This window comes from Ursus arctos, unplaced genomic scaffold, assembly GCF_023065955.2.
Source record: "Ursus arctos isolate Adak ecotype North America unplaced genomic scaffold, UrsArc2.0 scaffold_17, whole genome shotgun sequence".
Taxonomy (NCBI): domain Eukaryota; kingdom Metazoa; phylum Chordata; class Mammalia; order Carnivora; family Ursidae; genus Ursus; species Ursus arctos.
The window spans coordinates 37,406,293-37,424,285 of NW_026622841.1; the positions used below are offsets into that span (position 1 = coordinate 37,406,293).

The 17,993-nt window shown below is 38.5% G+C and overlaps 1 protein-coding gene across 1 annotated transcript in view; it reads right to left on the reverse strand.

Moving 5' to 3' along the window:
* Positions 1-17,532, reverse strand: part of ASXL3 (ASXL transcriptional regulator 3) — a 157,305-nt gene extending 139,773 nt beyond the window's left edge. The window contains exons 1-2 of the mRNA XM_026495975.3: positions 17,419-17,532; positions 1,997-2,079 (exon numbers count right to left, since the gene is read on the reverse strand). Coding sequence (XP_026351760.2) covers positions 1,997-2,079; positions 17,419-17,532 — 197 coding nt within the window. The remainder of the gene's footprint in view (positions 1-1,996; positions 2,080-17,418) is intronic.
* Between the last annotated feature and the right edge of the window lie 461 nt (positions 17,533-17,993).

Genomic DNA, 17,993 nt, shown 5'->3' on the forward strand with positions numbered 1-17,993 from the left:
TTTCCTTACAGAAGGACACAATAAGGGTCGAGGGGGCAGAGAGGGAGAGTTATATTCAGAGAAATAGCAGGTTACCTTTTTCCATTCTAGTATTGTTTAAAGAAGCTATTTTGTGTTTTGTTTTGTCAACTACATATGCGTAAAGCCCTTTAATATACCATTCTGGGAAGACCAGCATTTTGAAAAATATGAAATAATGCTGTTACAATACTAAGTGCAATTAAAATGCTGTTCAGACGCATGGTGCAGGGATTTTATATCTCAAGGTACATAACAGCTGATAGTAGCATAGTCACTCATGTTGAGAAGAATATCGTAATGAACAAATTTCAAATGTCTGCTTCTAGGAGATGCTTTTTATGTCTACGTTGGCAGATTCCACTGGCACGGAGCCCACATTCAACAGGAGTTGATATCCTTAGTTTTTTGTTTTTTGGTTTTTTACCTCCTCTTTTCTTTTGGCTGCTGCACAAACATTTTCAGTGCTTTCTAAATGGCATAAATATTTTCAGGGTTTTTGACAGGCAGCAAGGAGAAAATTAATTTCCAGGTGTCCCCATATTGTTCCCTAACTCTGCACGCTGACATCTGGCTTCGAAGAACAGGGTCGCCCTTCCCAGAGCTGTTAGGCTCTGCCAGCAACTTCTCTCCCCATGGTGGCCTCCAGTTTGTTGGGGACACAATTCTTCCAAATGGTGTAGTCACACTATCTTAGGCTGTGTCTTCAGAAGAGGCAGAAAAAGCCTCCAACACAGAGATGAAAATCTGAGCCCAGACGTCCTACAGCCCTCTAAATCGTGATGTTCGTGGACCAAACTTGCAAAGGATGCATTTTAAACAGCTAGAGGCTGATGTTACCCACCCTTTTACAGTAAGAGGAGTTACAAGTAAAACCAATTTTTTTAGGAAAAGTTGGCCTCGGGAAGATATTCCTTTCTCTCAGCGGTTCTATCTCGGTATCAGCAAAAACATCCAAAAGGTAGCTCTGCAGCTGTAACTTTCACTAAGCTGCAACTACTGTATGCTCAATGGCCTATAGGTAGACAACTGCATACAAAAGTAATTCTATGCAACATGGATGATGACACACTCATATGACAGCCCTATGTTTATTTTATTTTGTAACAAACTTTTTTCTCCTTGAGTAATATCATCAATATGGCCCTCAACTGAGGGCTAATGAGTAATATCACCAGTATGGCCCTCAACTGATGGCAAAAGCCAAAACTGTAAAATTAATTACTAAATAAAAGAGGCTACATATTATATAATTCCATTTATATGAAATGTCCAGAACAGTCAAATCCACAGACACAAAAAGTCAAAATGTGGTTACCAGGGGCTAGAAGGAGTAGGGGATGGGGAATGACTGCTTAATGGGGATGGAGTTTCATATAAGGTGATGAAAATTAGACAGTGGTGTTGACTGCACAACTTTGTGAATATACTTAAAAAACCACTGAATTATAGCTTTTAAAGGGGTGGATTTTATGGTATATGAATTATATCTTAATAAAACTGTTATTTTTTAAAGGCTCAATAGCTGATTAATGACACTCCAGGTAGAGGAATTAAGAGGACTAAATTTTCAACCACATTTATTAGCACGTTGAGTTTTATCAGAGTGACCTGACCTTTACATCGTGGGATCTATCTATTAAGCCTGTAGAAGAGCTCCTTTACTTTCAGAAACAAAATCTCCTCTTATAAGACAGAGAGAACGAAGAGTAACTCCAATGAAGGACTAATTCACGCAGCAGGGCTCTTTGTTAACAAAGTACATTCTATATTAACCTGTCTAATGTAATTTATTAAGGCAACAGGCAGTTTCAAGGAAATCTTGAAATATTTCCTTCCATCCAAATATTGGACCATCATAAAAGAATTTGCAGGTAATTACTTAATCCACAATCAACTACAATATCAAAATCTAGATACATCTATTGCTTTGCAATTAGTGGCAATGAAAATAGAAAATATAAATATGAATACTGACCTTGTTTCTTTTAACCCTTCTTTCTGAATGACTTCCAATATCTGCTTCGCTGTCATTGGTGAGTTGGGGTGTTTTTCTAGTGCCTAAAAAATAAAAATAAACATAAAATTCCTAGATTATTGTGTGGAAGCATACAAAATAAAAATGTGTGCGAATCATGCAAGGCTTCCTTAACATTTTAAAGGGGAAGGGGCTGTTATGTCAAAATAAGGTCCCATCACTCAGTTCAGGTGTCCAAAGTGAGAATGTAATTCTTTTCTGGACATTTAAGGCAATTTCTGCAACATGGGGGTCATTCTTCAAATAAATGTCACAAAGGCATACACACCAAAAAAATAAATAAAAATAAAAAAAATAAAGAAAGAAAAGAAATGTGAAACCTGAAAAAACCAAGTTAATAAATGTATATAATTTCCTTTATTAAAAATTGATAATATTTTGTGGTTAAAGACAGATTTTCAGGCTATTAAAATGTTTCCGAAATCTCCAGGACCTTGGAAACATGGAGCCTGGACACTACCAACAGCAGAGAACAAAGTGCTGGTTAGAAATAACCTCACTGGATTCACATTTTGATCAACCTCTTTTGTATTAAAAAATAATAATAATAAAGGGGAAAAAAAAGCCTTCATGGCCAAAGTGGGAAAAAGCATACAGACACCCACGTAAGTCATTCTCCTGTGTGTTCCAGTTCAGCTCAGTTTCCTTTCTTCTGCCTTTTTCAATTAATTTCAAGTAAACCCCTTCCTCTTCCCATTCAGCCCATCTCAGTTTTATGAACTGAGTCCCGTTTTTCTTTCTCTCCCCTTCTGGCCTCCTTATTTTTGAGTGAAAGGTAGTTGTTTTAAACAAAGTGTGGGGAATGCATGGGACATGGCTCATTATTTCCATAGGCATCCGACCATCAGACCTAGGGATCAAGTTCCTTTATTTATCCAGGGATTTCACTACCTGTAGGGAAAGCAATCAGCAACAGTGTCCACACTGCTCACCAGCACGGACTACAGGGGCCACCTCCGGGTATAAGATCCAAGTCTACACACATCCTCACAATGCCTTCCTCCAAGGGCAGACAACACCCACTTAAAGATGTACAGAAGCTTCTGTACATTCTAGAGTTCTAACTTAGGACTGTTTACTAGAACAATCATAATGATTAACAGGGTCACTTTAAAAAACTAAAAATTGAAAAGGCTTCTGAATCTGTTCAAAATAGCCCTGCAATCTCTCCTAACTATCAAGGCCAAATCTTAACTAGCACTGGCAAAGGTTCTATTCATCAAGGTCCTCCCGTGACTTACAGACAGCCTGCCCCATTCCAGCCTTCACCATCAGGGCCAATTTCCTGTTCTCTCCTCTCTCTAGTTCCCAGGAAATGTCCCCATTTTTCCCAGTCCGGATCAGTCCCTTAGCCATAGTCGGTAAGTCCTTTAAAGAATCCAGCAATATGAGCTACGCTACAAAGAGGGTATGGCAACAAGTATGTCCACGGGAAAGAAAGAAAACGGTCCTCACAGAGGAGGCCACTGGAGAGCTCACCTGAAAACCGGGAAGGGGGGAAAAGAAACATAGGCATAGCTGTATAGGGAAGAGGACTAATGTGTAAAAATATTGGTTAAAAAAAAAAAGGCAAGAAGGAAACTGCATCGTAGAGCTGAAAAGGGGGAAGATTAGATCACAGAGAAAGGCGGGAAAGAAATAGACATGAGAACAAAAAGGCGAGAACTGTAAGTAGAACGGTGCATACTTATGAATTACTGGAAGGAGATGCTGTGGGCGCATGGACTCTGTATAGGGTGGACATCACCCCAAATGACAGGCAATGCTGGGGACACTCATGGTCTCTCATAAAAGATATGGGCAGAAGGTCAAAAGACACAGACAGACACAAGTAAGCAAGCAAGGAAGAGGGAAACTGGCAGGGAGAGGCACAGGATGGCAGAAAGAGGGGGAGAGGGGACAAGGGAGAGAAAGGAGGGCGATTGAGCTGAACTGGGAATGTCCAAAAGGCAAACTGATTAGATTAAATCTAGAAAGGGCCGAAGAGGAAATTCCAGCATACTGGGCAACGTTTTAACGGAAATTTGGGTGCACTGAAAAGTGGGGTTACTCACTGTGGAGGACTCCCTGTTTCTCTTCCTGAGTACAGGCCCCTCAGCACACCTGGGCAGCTCCTCCCAGCAATTGAGAGAATTTGGATAGCCCTGTCCCCTTCTCTATGACATCACATCCTACTCTACAAAGGAAGTAAAAGTGCCAAGAATTACATCATGAAGTGGATGAGAGGCAGGAAGGAAATGATGAAGCCACACAAAACACCAGAAGCCACCCTCAGTTCCTGCAAGACAGAGAAAGGAGACAGAGAAGGAGAGGTTCCTGGTTGTGGGCAAGCGTCACTGAACTAGCTGTGTGAACATGAACAGAACGAGAGAGAGAGAGAGAGAGAGAGAGAATATTACCTTCACAGAACAAAACATTGATACCATCGAAATAACGCGACACATGGCGGAGACATGAATCAGACTCGCAGGCAGCCATACTCAAACGCTACAGCGGGCACGAGCCACAGTCGGAGTGCGACAGCATGCTGTGCCAGCAGCCCCAAACACCACACTGAGAACTGCCCTTTGCCCCAACACTCTCGGCGATGAGGTGTTACAGTTTCATACACCCCGCAACATTAACCTTTGTGCGTGATCCTTCTTGACATTTTCAAATACAACTAATACTTGAATATGCTTTCATGGTTACGTAATACCTGTTTTGATTTTAACACGCTCCTCCGATTTGTTTCGCATCTTGTACCTACCTCTTAGAAACTGGGGTCAAGGATGCATTAGAACAGGGAAAAGATTAAGATTACTGACAATTTTTAAGACTCATTATCACAATAAGATTTTAGAGGGCCAATAAATATTTCATGAACTCAAAACACATTGCAACTGGCTTGGGCAACAATGGTGTTAATTGTGACAAAACAATAGACAATTTTAAAGTTTTCCATGGATAATCATTTAAAACGACCTTATTTTGGGGTAGTAAAAATTGGAAAAATGCAAACTCATACCTATATTATAGAAAACAAAATGTACCCGTAAGCCTACAAACACGAATATTAACCAGTGCTAATATTTGTGTTTTCCTTCTAGTTTTTCCTATCCATACGTATCAATTTAATATAATTATATAAAGTATGTGCATATATTGAATTAGCTATCTTAATTTCCTCCATGCAATATGAATTTTTCAAAATGGGCATCATAACTAACACTTCACTGAAGATAGGCATTTATATTGTTTTAAAACTTCAATTAATAAAGAATATATTGAATGTAACCTTCTTGGGGTATTACTGAATCAAAGGATATGAGCTCTGTCATGTCTCTTGCCAACTGCTTCCAAAAAGATTTTAACAATTTATACACTCACCAAGCAGAACTAAATCTGCCTCTCTTACCACAACTTTGCCAATATTCAGCATTATCCTACAGTAGTATTGGCCAACTTAGTAGGTCAAAAGTAATGGCTCATTGTTACTCTAATCATACTTCTGTAAATACTAATGAGGATAACGGGTTTTTTTTTTTTTTAATGAATAGCATATGGGATATAACAGGATATTTCTGTTTTCCTTATTAACATATAAAAAGCTCTTCATATAGTAAAATAATACTATTTTGTATATTAATAACAGATATTTATCCCTTTTGTTGCTTTTTTGGGGGGTAGTTTAGGGAGATATGCAGTTTTCTATTTTTACATGAACAATTCCATCAGGTTTTTCCATTATGACTTCTGTCCTATGTTTAGAAATTCCTTTTATCCAGAGAGCATGCAAATATCTACAAATATTTTTTTCAAGTATTTTTATGGTTTAACTTTTTAATTCATCTATAATTTATCATTTTGTAGCAAGGTGAAACAATGACTTAAGCCCCACCACCTATAAATAAGTCAAGATTAGTGAGTCATCCTCTACCATATATTAATATTAGGGCAATGAAAACGCTTTGGGATGTGAAACTAAATAAATGTGGGAACCCAACATATAAAATGCACAAAAGCAGAGCTATTCTTGTTAAGGTGGAGATGAGAGTGGTCAGAGCCCCCATACTTACTCCCTCTAATGACCAAAGGCACTTCTGGGAATTTTCAGGGTGTCTAAAAAATGCACTGTAAACCACTGTCCATGGGGCTCATCCGGGGTCCTGACAGATCCCCTGATCTTTCATTCAACCGCTGTGCCAGCACCACACTGTTTTAAATTGCTCTAATATTATAACACACTTCACTATCTGGTTCGGCCACTGCTCTCATTATTCCTTCTTAAATTTTTAATTGTGCACTTCTTTATATTTCCAGATGAAATTTAGATTGGAATTAAATGAGACATCTAATTAAATTTTTAAGCAATTTACACAGTGTTCCATGTGTTTAAGTTTTGTTTTATAAACTGTAATAAGCATTTTATTGTTTATATTTTCAGTTGCAACTATGAATATACTTTTTCATATAATATTCGCACATTTTATTGCTAAGACATACAAAAGCCATTGAATTGTGATAATTAGTATCTATATGAACAGCTAATTGAATTCTTAATAGTTCTAACGGTATAGAAGTACAGAATCATATTTTCTACAAATAATGTGAATTGGGTCTCCTTTCTAACACTTCTGTTTTCTCGTTCCTACATGATTTACTTTGGATAAAAACCGATCTTTTCTAGTCCTTTTCAAAAAATTTTTTTGCTGAAAATTAAGCTGCTCTGTCATTTACTTCCTCAAAAACAGGCCCCCAAAACAGCCAAGTTTCCCAAAGAATATCCATAGCTACAACCATCAGAGCTTTCCTGCCAAGGGAAGACTGTAATTAGAACCACTGGCCAGATATCAATGTCTCTTCTACACAAATTGTTCTGTCACTGTGTTTAATCTTTACATAAAATGCCCTTTCGTTCTTTGTGAAAACAAATTGTCCTCCTGTGTTCAAACCATATTTGTGAGTCCACTTTACTCTCATTCTCTAGGAGCTGTATCTTGCACCTCTCATGCTTCCGCCTGATGCACTGAAGTCCCTTCAGTCCTCCTTGCCCTCCTTTCTTCTGCAGTGCTACTCCCCAGGAGGTTTCAAATTTAGCATCGCTCTCCAAGAAGGGGGATTTCCATGGCAAGGGATACAACGTTTGTATACAATCAGCCACCTTTCCAGCAATGGATCCCCCTGTATTTCTCATAGGACCTCAACAGATGTAGAGAATTGCCAAATACTCCAATGCATTTCACCTCCTCTACTTATGTGACTATCTCAGAGCCTATCTCAAAAACATCTAGACTCATGCTACTTTGAGACAAGACAGACTCATCCCAGAAACATCCTCCTCCAGACTTCTACATGTCCCAGCAGAAGGAGGGGGGAAAAAAAACACCTGTGAAGAAAAGATGGTAATATAGTTAAGAGAAGGACAGAGATGGTTTGCCATATCATTAAGGGCATAGGCCAAGCTAAGAACGTATTTCTCTAAGTTTCATGTTCAAACATTGTAATCTAATAAACAAAAGGTTTCGAACATCTTAAGGCTTACTCCAGATTTCCTTGGTGTCTCTCAAACACAAAAGTCATCTCAAGTATCCCTAAGATAAACATATTAGGCCAATGTTCATCTAATGGGTAAAATCTTGGTTCTGCAGGTCCTGAATAAAATTTTCAGAGCTTACTTATTAGATTGCAAAATAAAGAGATTTCCACAATTTGAAAGCGCGTCAATGGTATGTGATTTGATCTGCGGAATCCTAAGTGAGCATCCAGCACCCAGCTCCCTCCCTTTCCTAACACCAGTGCATCCTCCCTTAGTCCATGCTGGCAGTTCACTGGAATGCTTAGCTTTTAAGGCCTCATGTCTTAGGTAAATGATTTAGGGGTTATAACAATAAACCATTATATAGCTCTCTCTGTTAAAGGGTGCTTTCACGTAACACAGTTTATTTGCTTTCACACAATATGTATTATTTTATTTGACCCTTACAACTATGGGGTGAGCTGCATAGAGGAGGCAGGATTAACTTTCTCAGTGACTCACAAAGTTGAAGTCATTGGTTCAAGATCATAAGCGAGTAAGTGCAAGGACAGGACTTGTATACACGATAATGCTGATGATGACAATGTTTACATGTAATAAGAAGAGTTAATACTTATTAGACAATGCTGTGCTAAGTCTGCAGGAGCTTTCCATATATTACAGTAGACTCTGGGATTCATGTATTTGACATTCCCTACTTCCACTATTCTTGAGAAACCTCAGAGGTCCATGTCATTCTGATGAAACATGAATTTGGATCACTGACAGTATTCAGATGAGGAAATCAACCACATAAAAAGTGACAGCACCTTGCCGACTGCCCAGTATCTACGGTTCAGTTAGGTTGTTCTCTGCTCCTAACAGATGTGGCTGCTAGTTAAGGGTTTAAAGATGATACAATTTTTCTATTCTACTTGCACGCATTTTATGGGGGAAATTATATGCTGTCGTGGTATTTATGAATGAGTGACTTAAAAGATGTGGAAACTTTGTTTTAATTCCCTTGAGAATCAGACCTACTTCACCCAGAAGCAGCGGCCTCCAGGAAGATCAAGTGCCCCCAGGGTCCAGCGGCTAGTAAGTGAGGGGTCTGGCCCTTCTGACACTGAAGTCTGCTTCTCCTACTACGTTAAATTGCTTCTCCTCGTGGGCACGGGGTGACTTAGGGTCTATAATCAAGATATTATACACAATATCTACCTCATAATCCCCACTCCAGCAACCTATCACTTAAGAACAATCGAATACTTCCTTGAACTCTCAGATAATGGTTTAAACTGTACCTTCCCTTGGTAGCACCTGTCAAACAGATAATTAGCAGTATCCGTTTAATGCTATTCCTGCCGCACTGCAAGCTTCGGTCCTCACTCATATCCACATCCCCAGACTGCAACACGACCACGCAGGCTTATACAGAGACCAAGTTAATTTGGGGAGATGTGTTCAGTCACTCTATCTTAGGAACGTTTATGGAATAATAAAGAAGGTTATGGGATCTGGAGTCAGATGAGCCAAGAAAGAGCCCCTACTCACTAGCTGTCTGATCTCAGATACTCAACCTCCCTGGATCTCCGTTTCCTCATTTATGAAAATGCTGTGAGGACAAAATGAGATAATGAATGTAGAGCACTTATTATTCCAACATGCCAAGTGACTGCCTAGAGCAGAATGTGCTAATAAACATTAGTTAACACTGTTGGCTTGGGGGCAGGGACCCCTCTGAGCACATCCTAGAAAATGAGGAGAGCTATTTAAAAAAAAAAAAAATGATGGGCATTAGATGTTGTCTCTGAGATTTCCTGTGTAAAACGCATTGGCGCTTGTACAAATAAGGCTGGCCTCCCACTGCCATCCCTCATCGCTTGGCCACCGCAAACTTCTACGGGCTCACAGGTAAACCTGCACACGCTGGGCCTGATTTCATCATCCGAGAGTCTTTCTGTGTTTAACAAGAAGGCCTGACAACATGGCACTCTTTCAGACACTGCTGTGTTACCCGGAAAGATAAGCACACTACAGGGACAAATCGTCCTGTGTACTTGTGTTACAATTCAAGGAAAAATACAGACTATCAACAGTAACAACTTGTGTCCAACCATATACACTTAAAGACAAACTTTCAAGCAACTATAATCGAGTATCATTGAATGTCCATCCAAAAGAAGAAAAAAAAATCTGTCCGTACAACTATTTTAATTGTTCAGCCTCATAAAACTCAGCACAGCTGAGAGCAGAAAAATGGCTCTGTGAGGCCCTGGAACAGTTCAGAGTGATCATTACCTGAGTTTGTAGATAAAATTCTATACAACTGAGAGGTGACTTCTAATTTCCTGTGGGATTTTGGCAACTTTGTTCTACCTCATTAAGTTTCTAATCTTTTGAAACAGTTGCCATTATGTATAACACAGAAAGAAAACAAAGTGAGAGAAACCCAGAATTTCTACAATGTTCTAAAAAGGGTAAAAGAAAAATATTAATAACTGCTTAAATGATGATATATATGAAGCCTGTTTTAAAAAGTAAAACATCTCTTTAATGAAAGAAATACTTCTCCCACAGAAATCTGCAGGCAGTGCACTCTATTTAAAACCCACTAATTATTAAAAAGCTTTTTCTGTGCATTGAGTAAAAATTCTGCTTTCCTACGACTTCTACTGTGTAGTCCTACTTCTTGCCTTTGAATGTGACAATTATTTAATATTAAATTACAAGCACTTTCCTAACATGAAAGCTTAAAGTGATTGTGTTATATGAATTTACAAAATGGGGTCCAATCATTTATTCATATGATATATTGCCACCTGTTTGAATATACTATTAAGGGCCCAGTTTTCTTTTATCTCTAGGCTAATGGATCCTCAGTTTCTTCCATCAATCCTCACATAAAATAGTTTGCAGACACTGTCTCACAAAACACCCTTTGAACATTCTTGAGTTTGCCAACGTCACTTGTAAAATACATGCTTTAAGAATTATACTAATTGAAAGAAAATAGCTAAATATCATTAAAAATACTCTAAACGTGGTTTGAGTGAAACATAATATAGTGAAACTATCACTTCCCTTTCTCTAACTCATATAATTATATTAATGCAACCTAATATGACAGTCACTCTCTCTTAGCAGTCCTCATACCGTCAACCAACTAAAACTTCCAGAACTTTCAACATTTGTTTCTCAAATCACATGCATAGTTCTGTGGTGTATATTTCCAAACTTGCTGGATGCAAATGTATATCTGCTTAATGCACTACTGTTAGTTTCAATCCATTTTTACGGGCTCTGAAATCTTATTATTCCCAAATATCTTTTTATTCCAGGTACCAGCTAAACTTTGTGGTATCCGCAAATTTGAAAACTACCTTATCTCAGTCAAATTTCATCTTTTTAGGTGAAGGTTGTTTGTTCTACCTTATAAAGTTCTTTTGGACTCATCATTCTCTTGTTCAACTGTCCAGTTTCCCTTTTTATTTTGTGATATCCGCACATTTGATGAGTGTGACTTTGATGTATTCCTTCAAGTTACTCAGGACAGAGCTGAACAAAGCAATGGAAAACAAAGCCACACCGTGTGGCTGCTGCTGGAATCTTCTTTCAGACGGATCCTGATTAGCCAATCAATATACTTGGCTATAGATGTTCAATCTTCTAAAAATTCATTTAATTATACTTCAAATGACTGGCTGAAATTTAGCTCCAACAGGAGCATCCTCCTGATGTGTAAGTCTAATAATCCCATCAAAAATAAATTAATTTAGTCTGACATGAATTAACTTAGAGAATCCATAATGCCTTCCAGGGATCACTACTTCCATTTTTAAATGCTTACAGTCATCTGTTTAATAATACACTCAAGAATTTCATTGAGAACTGAGATAAAGCTCAGTAATCTGTGATTCCAAACACTTTTTTATATCTCTTTTTATAATAATAACAATAGCAAACACACAGCAGCGACTCTGCATCTGGCATTATTCTAACATGTATATAAACTCACTTAATCCTCATAGCAACCCCCTTATCATGTAGGGACTATTATCACCCTCATTTTATGACAGGATGAGGTAACTAAGGTGCAAAGGGGTTTATTTAATTCTCCCAAAGTCACACAGCTACAAAGTAGTAAAGCCAAGATCTGCACCCCAGTAGTTCAATTCTTAGACAATCACTCCCCTGTCTCTGTGATATTCCCCGTGATTATCAGCAGCGCTGCTCACCATACTGCGGAGTCTTTCAGGGGCTTGTCATCAAACTCACATTTCATCATTTCACATCCCATTTAAAATACAGTGGATATAACGTCTCTGTGACTTTATCACCTTCTTTAAAAAAATCTGCACTACTTTATTTTTTTTCTGTACTGTTTTAAAGGAGAAAAATATAATGAAATATTTCAAAACTGAGAAATCATGCCCAGTAATGAAGGTGCTACCACTCTGATCTGGAATATCATACTAATTTCACGGCAGCTAAAACGCAGACGCAAACAGTCAGTTCGCTCCAGTTAGCTGAATGAAGGAAATAGTAGCTTGTCAGAGCTGATAAAGGTTTTCCTATTTCTATCTCAAGACCCCTGATGTGGGACTCGATCCCAGGACCCCAGGATCATGACCTGAGCCGAAGGCAGACGCTTAACCAACTGAGCCACCCAGGCGCCCCAAGGTTTTCCTATTTCTAAACTAACAGAATTGTCTCCTATGGAAATTCACATAGTGGCACTGGGTGGTTATGAACAAGATCTTCAGTGAGAGTTTCACAAAAAAGCAAGCATAGGACTGTTATAAATTTTGTCATAGAACCTCTCATAAAAATTTAAACATAAAATGGGGCGCCTGGGTAGCACAGTCGTTAAACATCTGCCTTCGGCTCAGGGCGTGATCCTGGCATTCCAGGATCGAGTCCCACACCGGGCTCCTCCGCTGGGAGCCTGCTTCTTCCTCTCCCACTCCCCTGCTGTGTTCCCTCTCTCGCTGGCTGTCTCTCTGTCACATAAATAAATAAAATCTTTAAAAAAAAATTTAAACATAAAAACTGAGAATCAGTAGGTAAAATAATCCAAGTAGATAGTCTCCCCAAGGTCCAATATAATCAAATTAGGATTATATACTCTAACAACTTGAAGTTTATTTATATTTTATTATTATCGATATAACAACTCTAAAAACCAGGCTTGCAGATGGCAAAATATAATATTATGAATATTATAATATAATATTATGAAACTAAGTACCTGTCTACATGGAGACCTATGGACAAAGCATTCTCCTCAATATAACATTCTGAAGCAGCAATCGCTTGAGACCCCAAATTTCCATATGTTGGGAATTCTTACAAGGTGCTTGTATTAATAATAGAAGGTAGTACGTACATAATGCTAGAAAGCATTCTGTAATAGAAACACACTAGGTAATTTTGCAAGAACTTGGAATAATGTTAACGTATTTAATTCTTACAACCACCTGTCAAGGTAGGTATTAATGATGTAGAGAGGAGGACTGAGACACAGATACATTAATTCACTTCTACTAGGCTATCCCTAAGTAAGAAGCCAACCTGGGATCCAAACCCATGCCCTCAGACTCCAAGTGTTTCACCATCACAATATACTGTCTCGTAGTAAATGGTGGCCAACTTACTTGGAGGGTGATTCAGCAGTACTATGAAAATGTAAAAAGTAGGTGGTCCTATCTGTTCACCTTTAGGAATTTTTCTTACAGAAATCTACAGCCCATCCTGCAGTTTCAATGAAGCATTATTTGAATTTGTTTAAAAAAGATAATCTAAGAGGGAGATAGTTAAATGAAGACATACATATCATAAAATAAATGAAGACACACATATCATAAAATAATACATTGCCATTGCAGAGAAAATACAGATAGAGAAAGATGTCCATGAGAAGGTGGTGAGTAAAAATAAGCAGGCTGAAGAACAGTATGTATAGAGAAAGCATGTATTCAAATGTATGTGTTGTCCATACACATACATGCCCCCCACACACATTCACACCATATAAAAATACTCTGGCAGTGGGGTGCCTGGGTGGCACAGCGGTTAAGTGTCTGCCTTCGGCTCAGGGCGTGATCCCAGCGTTATGGGATCGAGCCCCATATCGGGCTCCTCCCTGTGAGCCTGCTTCTTCCTCTCCCACTCCCCCTGCTGTGTTCCCTCTCTCGCTGGCTGTCTCTATCCTGTCGAATAAATAAATAAAATCTTAAAAAAAAAAAAAAAACTCTGGCAGTTAACAATTGTTACCCTGGAGGGGGACAGAAAAGCAAAAGTTCAAGGAGGAAATGTCATACTTTTTTTTTATATTTGCATATTTAGAAGCACAAATTACGTTCATAATATTTAAATTGTATATTAATCTCTATATAATGCCATTTATATAATTTATGCCTCTATTATATACATTACATAGTATTTAAGAAATAATTTAAAAATCCGTTTCAAACAAAATAAAAATGAATGCTCCAACAGCAACAGAAACAGTTATATACCTTACACTGTAAAGCACAGTGGAGAAAATAGAACATAGGTATATTGACTTTTTTCCAAAGCAAGTATTACTCATCATTCAATCTGAGTCAGGAAAATTCTTCAGTGTTATTCTCACAGACTCGTCTGAAATGACACAGCATCCAGATGTAGCTGCCAGAAGGAATTAGTTGCAAAATATATCTTGAGATAATTGTAGAAAATGACTTTGTTATATGGAATTATTTGATTCTGACCACTTAAACGGTGAAGAATGACAAAGACAACGATGCTTGCTTTGTCACAGTTAATAGTCACACTGTTCTCCTGACTATAGTTAGACAACATCACCTCCTCAATAATTCATTGATTTAACAAATATTTACCAAGCACACACATACACCAAAATGAAATACAATAAAACATGTCATCACCATCTCTAGAGACACTTATCCCCTGGTTTACTACAGTTAGGGAGGGGAGGTGGCAAACCGCTAATTTACTTAGAAATGGATTTAAAATAAAAGGAAGGAGACCAGGCCATATGCCTTTGTTCATATTCATTCAAAATGATAATTCAGTCTACACAGAAGCGAGCCTTGCCTACCCCATTTCTGAGGGTGGTGGTATAATTCAGATTCTATGCAAGTAGTGATAATCATCAAGGTTTTTTGTTTTTTGGGGGTTTTTTTGGTCATTGCTTTATTTATTGTCCCGTGTACACAACTCCTTTTCTCTTCTTCTGAAAAATACCCTTTCCTGTTCTGATTTGAACAGGAGCTACCATATTCCTGTAGGTACTTAAGTGTTATCTACTAATGATGGGGTGGTGGGATGGCAGGGGTTGGGTACATAACGAGGGCCAATCATCGATCTTCCCCAGGACACCCTGGCCTAAATCTCAAGAAAATAAAGCTCTGGTGCTTTCTGATAATAACACCACGTGATGAGAGCCTGAGATTTGCTGGAAGCCAAGTTTCTAGCCAGGTGGAAGAAGCCAGGTCCAGAAAATAAGGCTTCTGTATGGAGAGAAATAGAGATGAGGGAATCCTGGACACATTCACTCCTTCTTTGCAGGCGCTGCTAAGGACCCCGGTTCACCTACACTGCTTTAGGTTTATACAAGTCGTCCAATAAATTCAACTTCTCACTAAATTGGTTAAATTTTGATTTTAGTCACTGTCCACGACCAAACATTCATGACCAATGTGTGCATTATACTAATTAGTAAGCCCTTAGTTGGTTCTTTTCACAGGATATTTTTTTTTAAGTACAGAAGACATGTTTCTAAGCCTCATGCAATGTTTTATTCCTTTAGAAGATAAATAAGAGAGTAGCTACTGCTACCACTTACTTCATCACTGGCAACCCAAATTCTTAATGAAATTAAACTTGGGAATGCAGAGTGTTAGCCCTTTGTCAAACAGGCACTTTGATCCATCCAGACGCACAGTTTGAAAATTTTTAAAACTATATAAAATTGGGAACTCACCAGGCAAGGCTATAAATAATTCTAGCAGTAAGAGGTCTTTACCTGGAACACAACTTTGATGAGCAACAGCTAAAAGAATTTCTGGATCCCAGGCTTCAGAAAGAGGGCCAACATATTTAAAAATATGAAGCAAGTACCTTAATATTTTTGTGAGATGTCCTAGAGGCCTTCTGAAGGCCAAAAGGCTTATGTGATAGGTCTGTCCCTGTGTCTAATTGGAGTCATAATGTAAGAATCTAGCGTAACTGTTTACACTAAAAATCAAGTCAAAGATCTCCCACCACATTTACCAAACTCAAGGAATTAAGATACAATTTAAGTATCTGTGTATCGATTTATGCTAAATACATTCTTGGGGCAATTACTTTTTTATTCTACTGATGTACTACCCACCTTAATATTAGCCAAATTTTCCAACCCTCTACATCCTACCCCCTTTTCTGTCCTGTGTCTTAAACTATGTAGTGGAATAAAGGCCATATTTATCAAGGCACAAAGCAAACAGAACTGGTTTCAATCAGTCGATATTTGTTGATACGAAATATGGGCTGAGTCTCTTAAAGGAGGCAATGGAGCATTAAAACTTACCTTTGCCAACAAAAGATCCTTTATGAAATCAGATAGTCCCTATTGCTTTCTAGCCTTCCTCAGTCCTGATTCTACCACTTGAGTTCTGCATACGACCAGGCTGGGAGCTCATTATACTATCATACCACATTTAGATGTCAGGATGAAGAAAAATGATTAGCTCTGATGTGATCAAAATATCTATTCCTTCAAAAGAAATACAAATAAGACTTACCTATTAAGCAACTCTAAATTAGTGGTTACATAAAGTCTTACTTAGAGTTTTCCCAGAGGTTGCCATTCAGCCTTATTAAATTATGCCTGAAGATAAATTAGGCCAGATGTTTTTCTCCTAGATTCACTCAACGACAGGCAGTAGGCCCACAAGGAATCCAATCCGCCCTGTGGAAGCTATCTGTAGGAAAAGCTCTGAGCGTTCTGTTAACCACTCTGACGTTCAGGTTTTAAGAGATAACTATGTCTTCCATCAGGTATAAAGAACATATAGGAGAAAAAACACTGGAATACTCTGTAGGTATCCTGCTGCAAAGGGGAAATACACACGAAACACACTATCTCCATATTACTGGAAATTAAAACAGGAAAATCAAAGTCTGTTTTGTGACCCTAGCAACTCAGAGGTGGCCTTGCCTATGATAATTATAATTAATATGCCCCATATAAAGACCAAAAAAAATTTTGAAGGAATTCACTGTGAAAATCGACGTCCCCTGAAGATAAATTATGTCATAATGAACAATATAATTTAACATGTACCGGATTGTGTATTAACAACTCCATCCTTATTTGAGCAACAGGTTGGTGGGAAATTGGTAGGAAATCTGGTTTTGAGTTTTTAGAGCATGGAACAGACAGGGCTACACACCGGCGAGCTGAAGGGCTGGACAAACATTGTTCATCTGGTTTTAAGATACATATGGTCAACACATTCCTTGTGGTGTGAAAGTCTGCAGGCTTTCAAGACAAGTTTTCTTCCCTTTTTTTCCCCTTTTGCTCCATGAAGGGGTAAGACTCAATGGGGAGTCTGTCAGCTGTCAGGAGTTTCTGTATGCTCTATCTAGAGGAGAGTGGACACTGGTGGGAAACAGCCCGAGGGTGACTGAGTCCTCAATGGAAGGGAAATGGAGACAGGAATCTCTGAGACAGACTGGGAAACCTAATCCCTTAGTGGGGGTGCTCCCTCTACCCGCATTCCCCTAGGCCAAAAGAGAGCGAAAAAGAGAAAGAAAGAGGTGTTATTACAGTGTCTGCTTTCCTCTTCTCAATGGTGTGGAAATCTGGTCATACCTTTTCAATGAAGCACAATTTGTCTGGACTTGGGAACTTGAACTCACTGAAAATGTCCAGGTGCCCTTTTTCTATCTCTTCAACTATCTTGGAATTCAATTCCCTATGAACCATAATCGTTCTACTCCTTCTGGTGAGAAAGCTCTCCTCCTCAGTAGACAGAATGAAAAGCAAGTATTTGGAAAAAGCCACAATATAAACAGAATTATCTTAAGATGGAATATAAAAGAATTTTCCTAGCGATGAAAATTCCCTATTGTTTACGGGATTGAAAATATCAAAGAATAAATAGGAAAGAGGCTGATTTTACAGAGCAATTTACTGTAACGGAGAAGAAACAAAGGGACCTAACCTTATTTGCCTCCCTGGCCTCTTAAGCATGTAATTATGCATTTAGTATCTCATAAACAAAGGTAGAAGGCGCCCTAGCACAAAAACACCTGTTTTGCTATAAGGGCTGCATCTGACAGGATGGGCAGGGATAGAAAATAGTAAAAACAAAAACAAAAACAAAAAAACACCCCCCAAACCCTGAAACCTCAGTGGCTTAAAACAAATGCTTATTTCTCACTCAC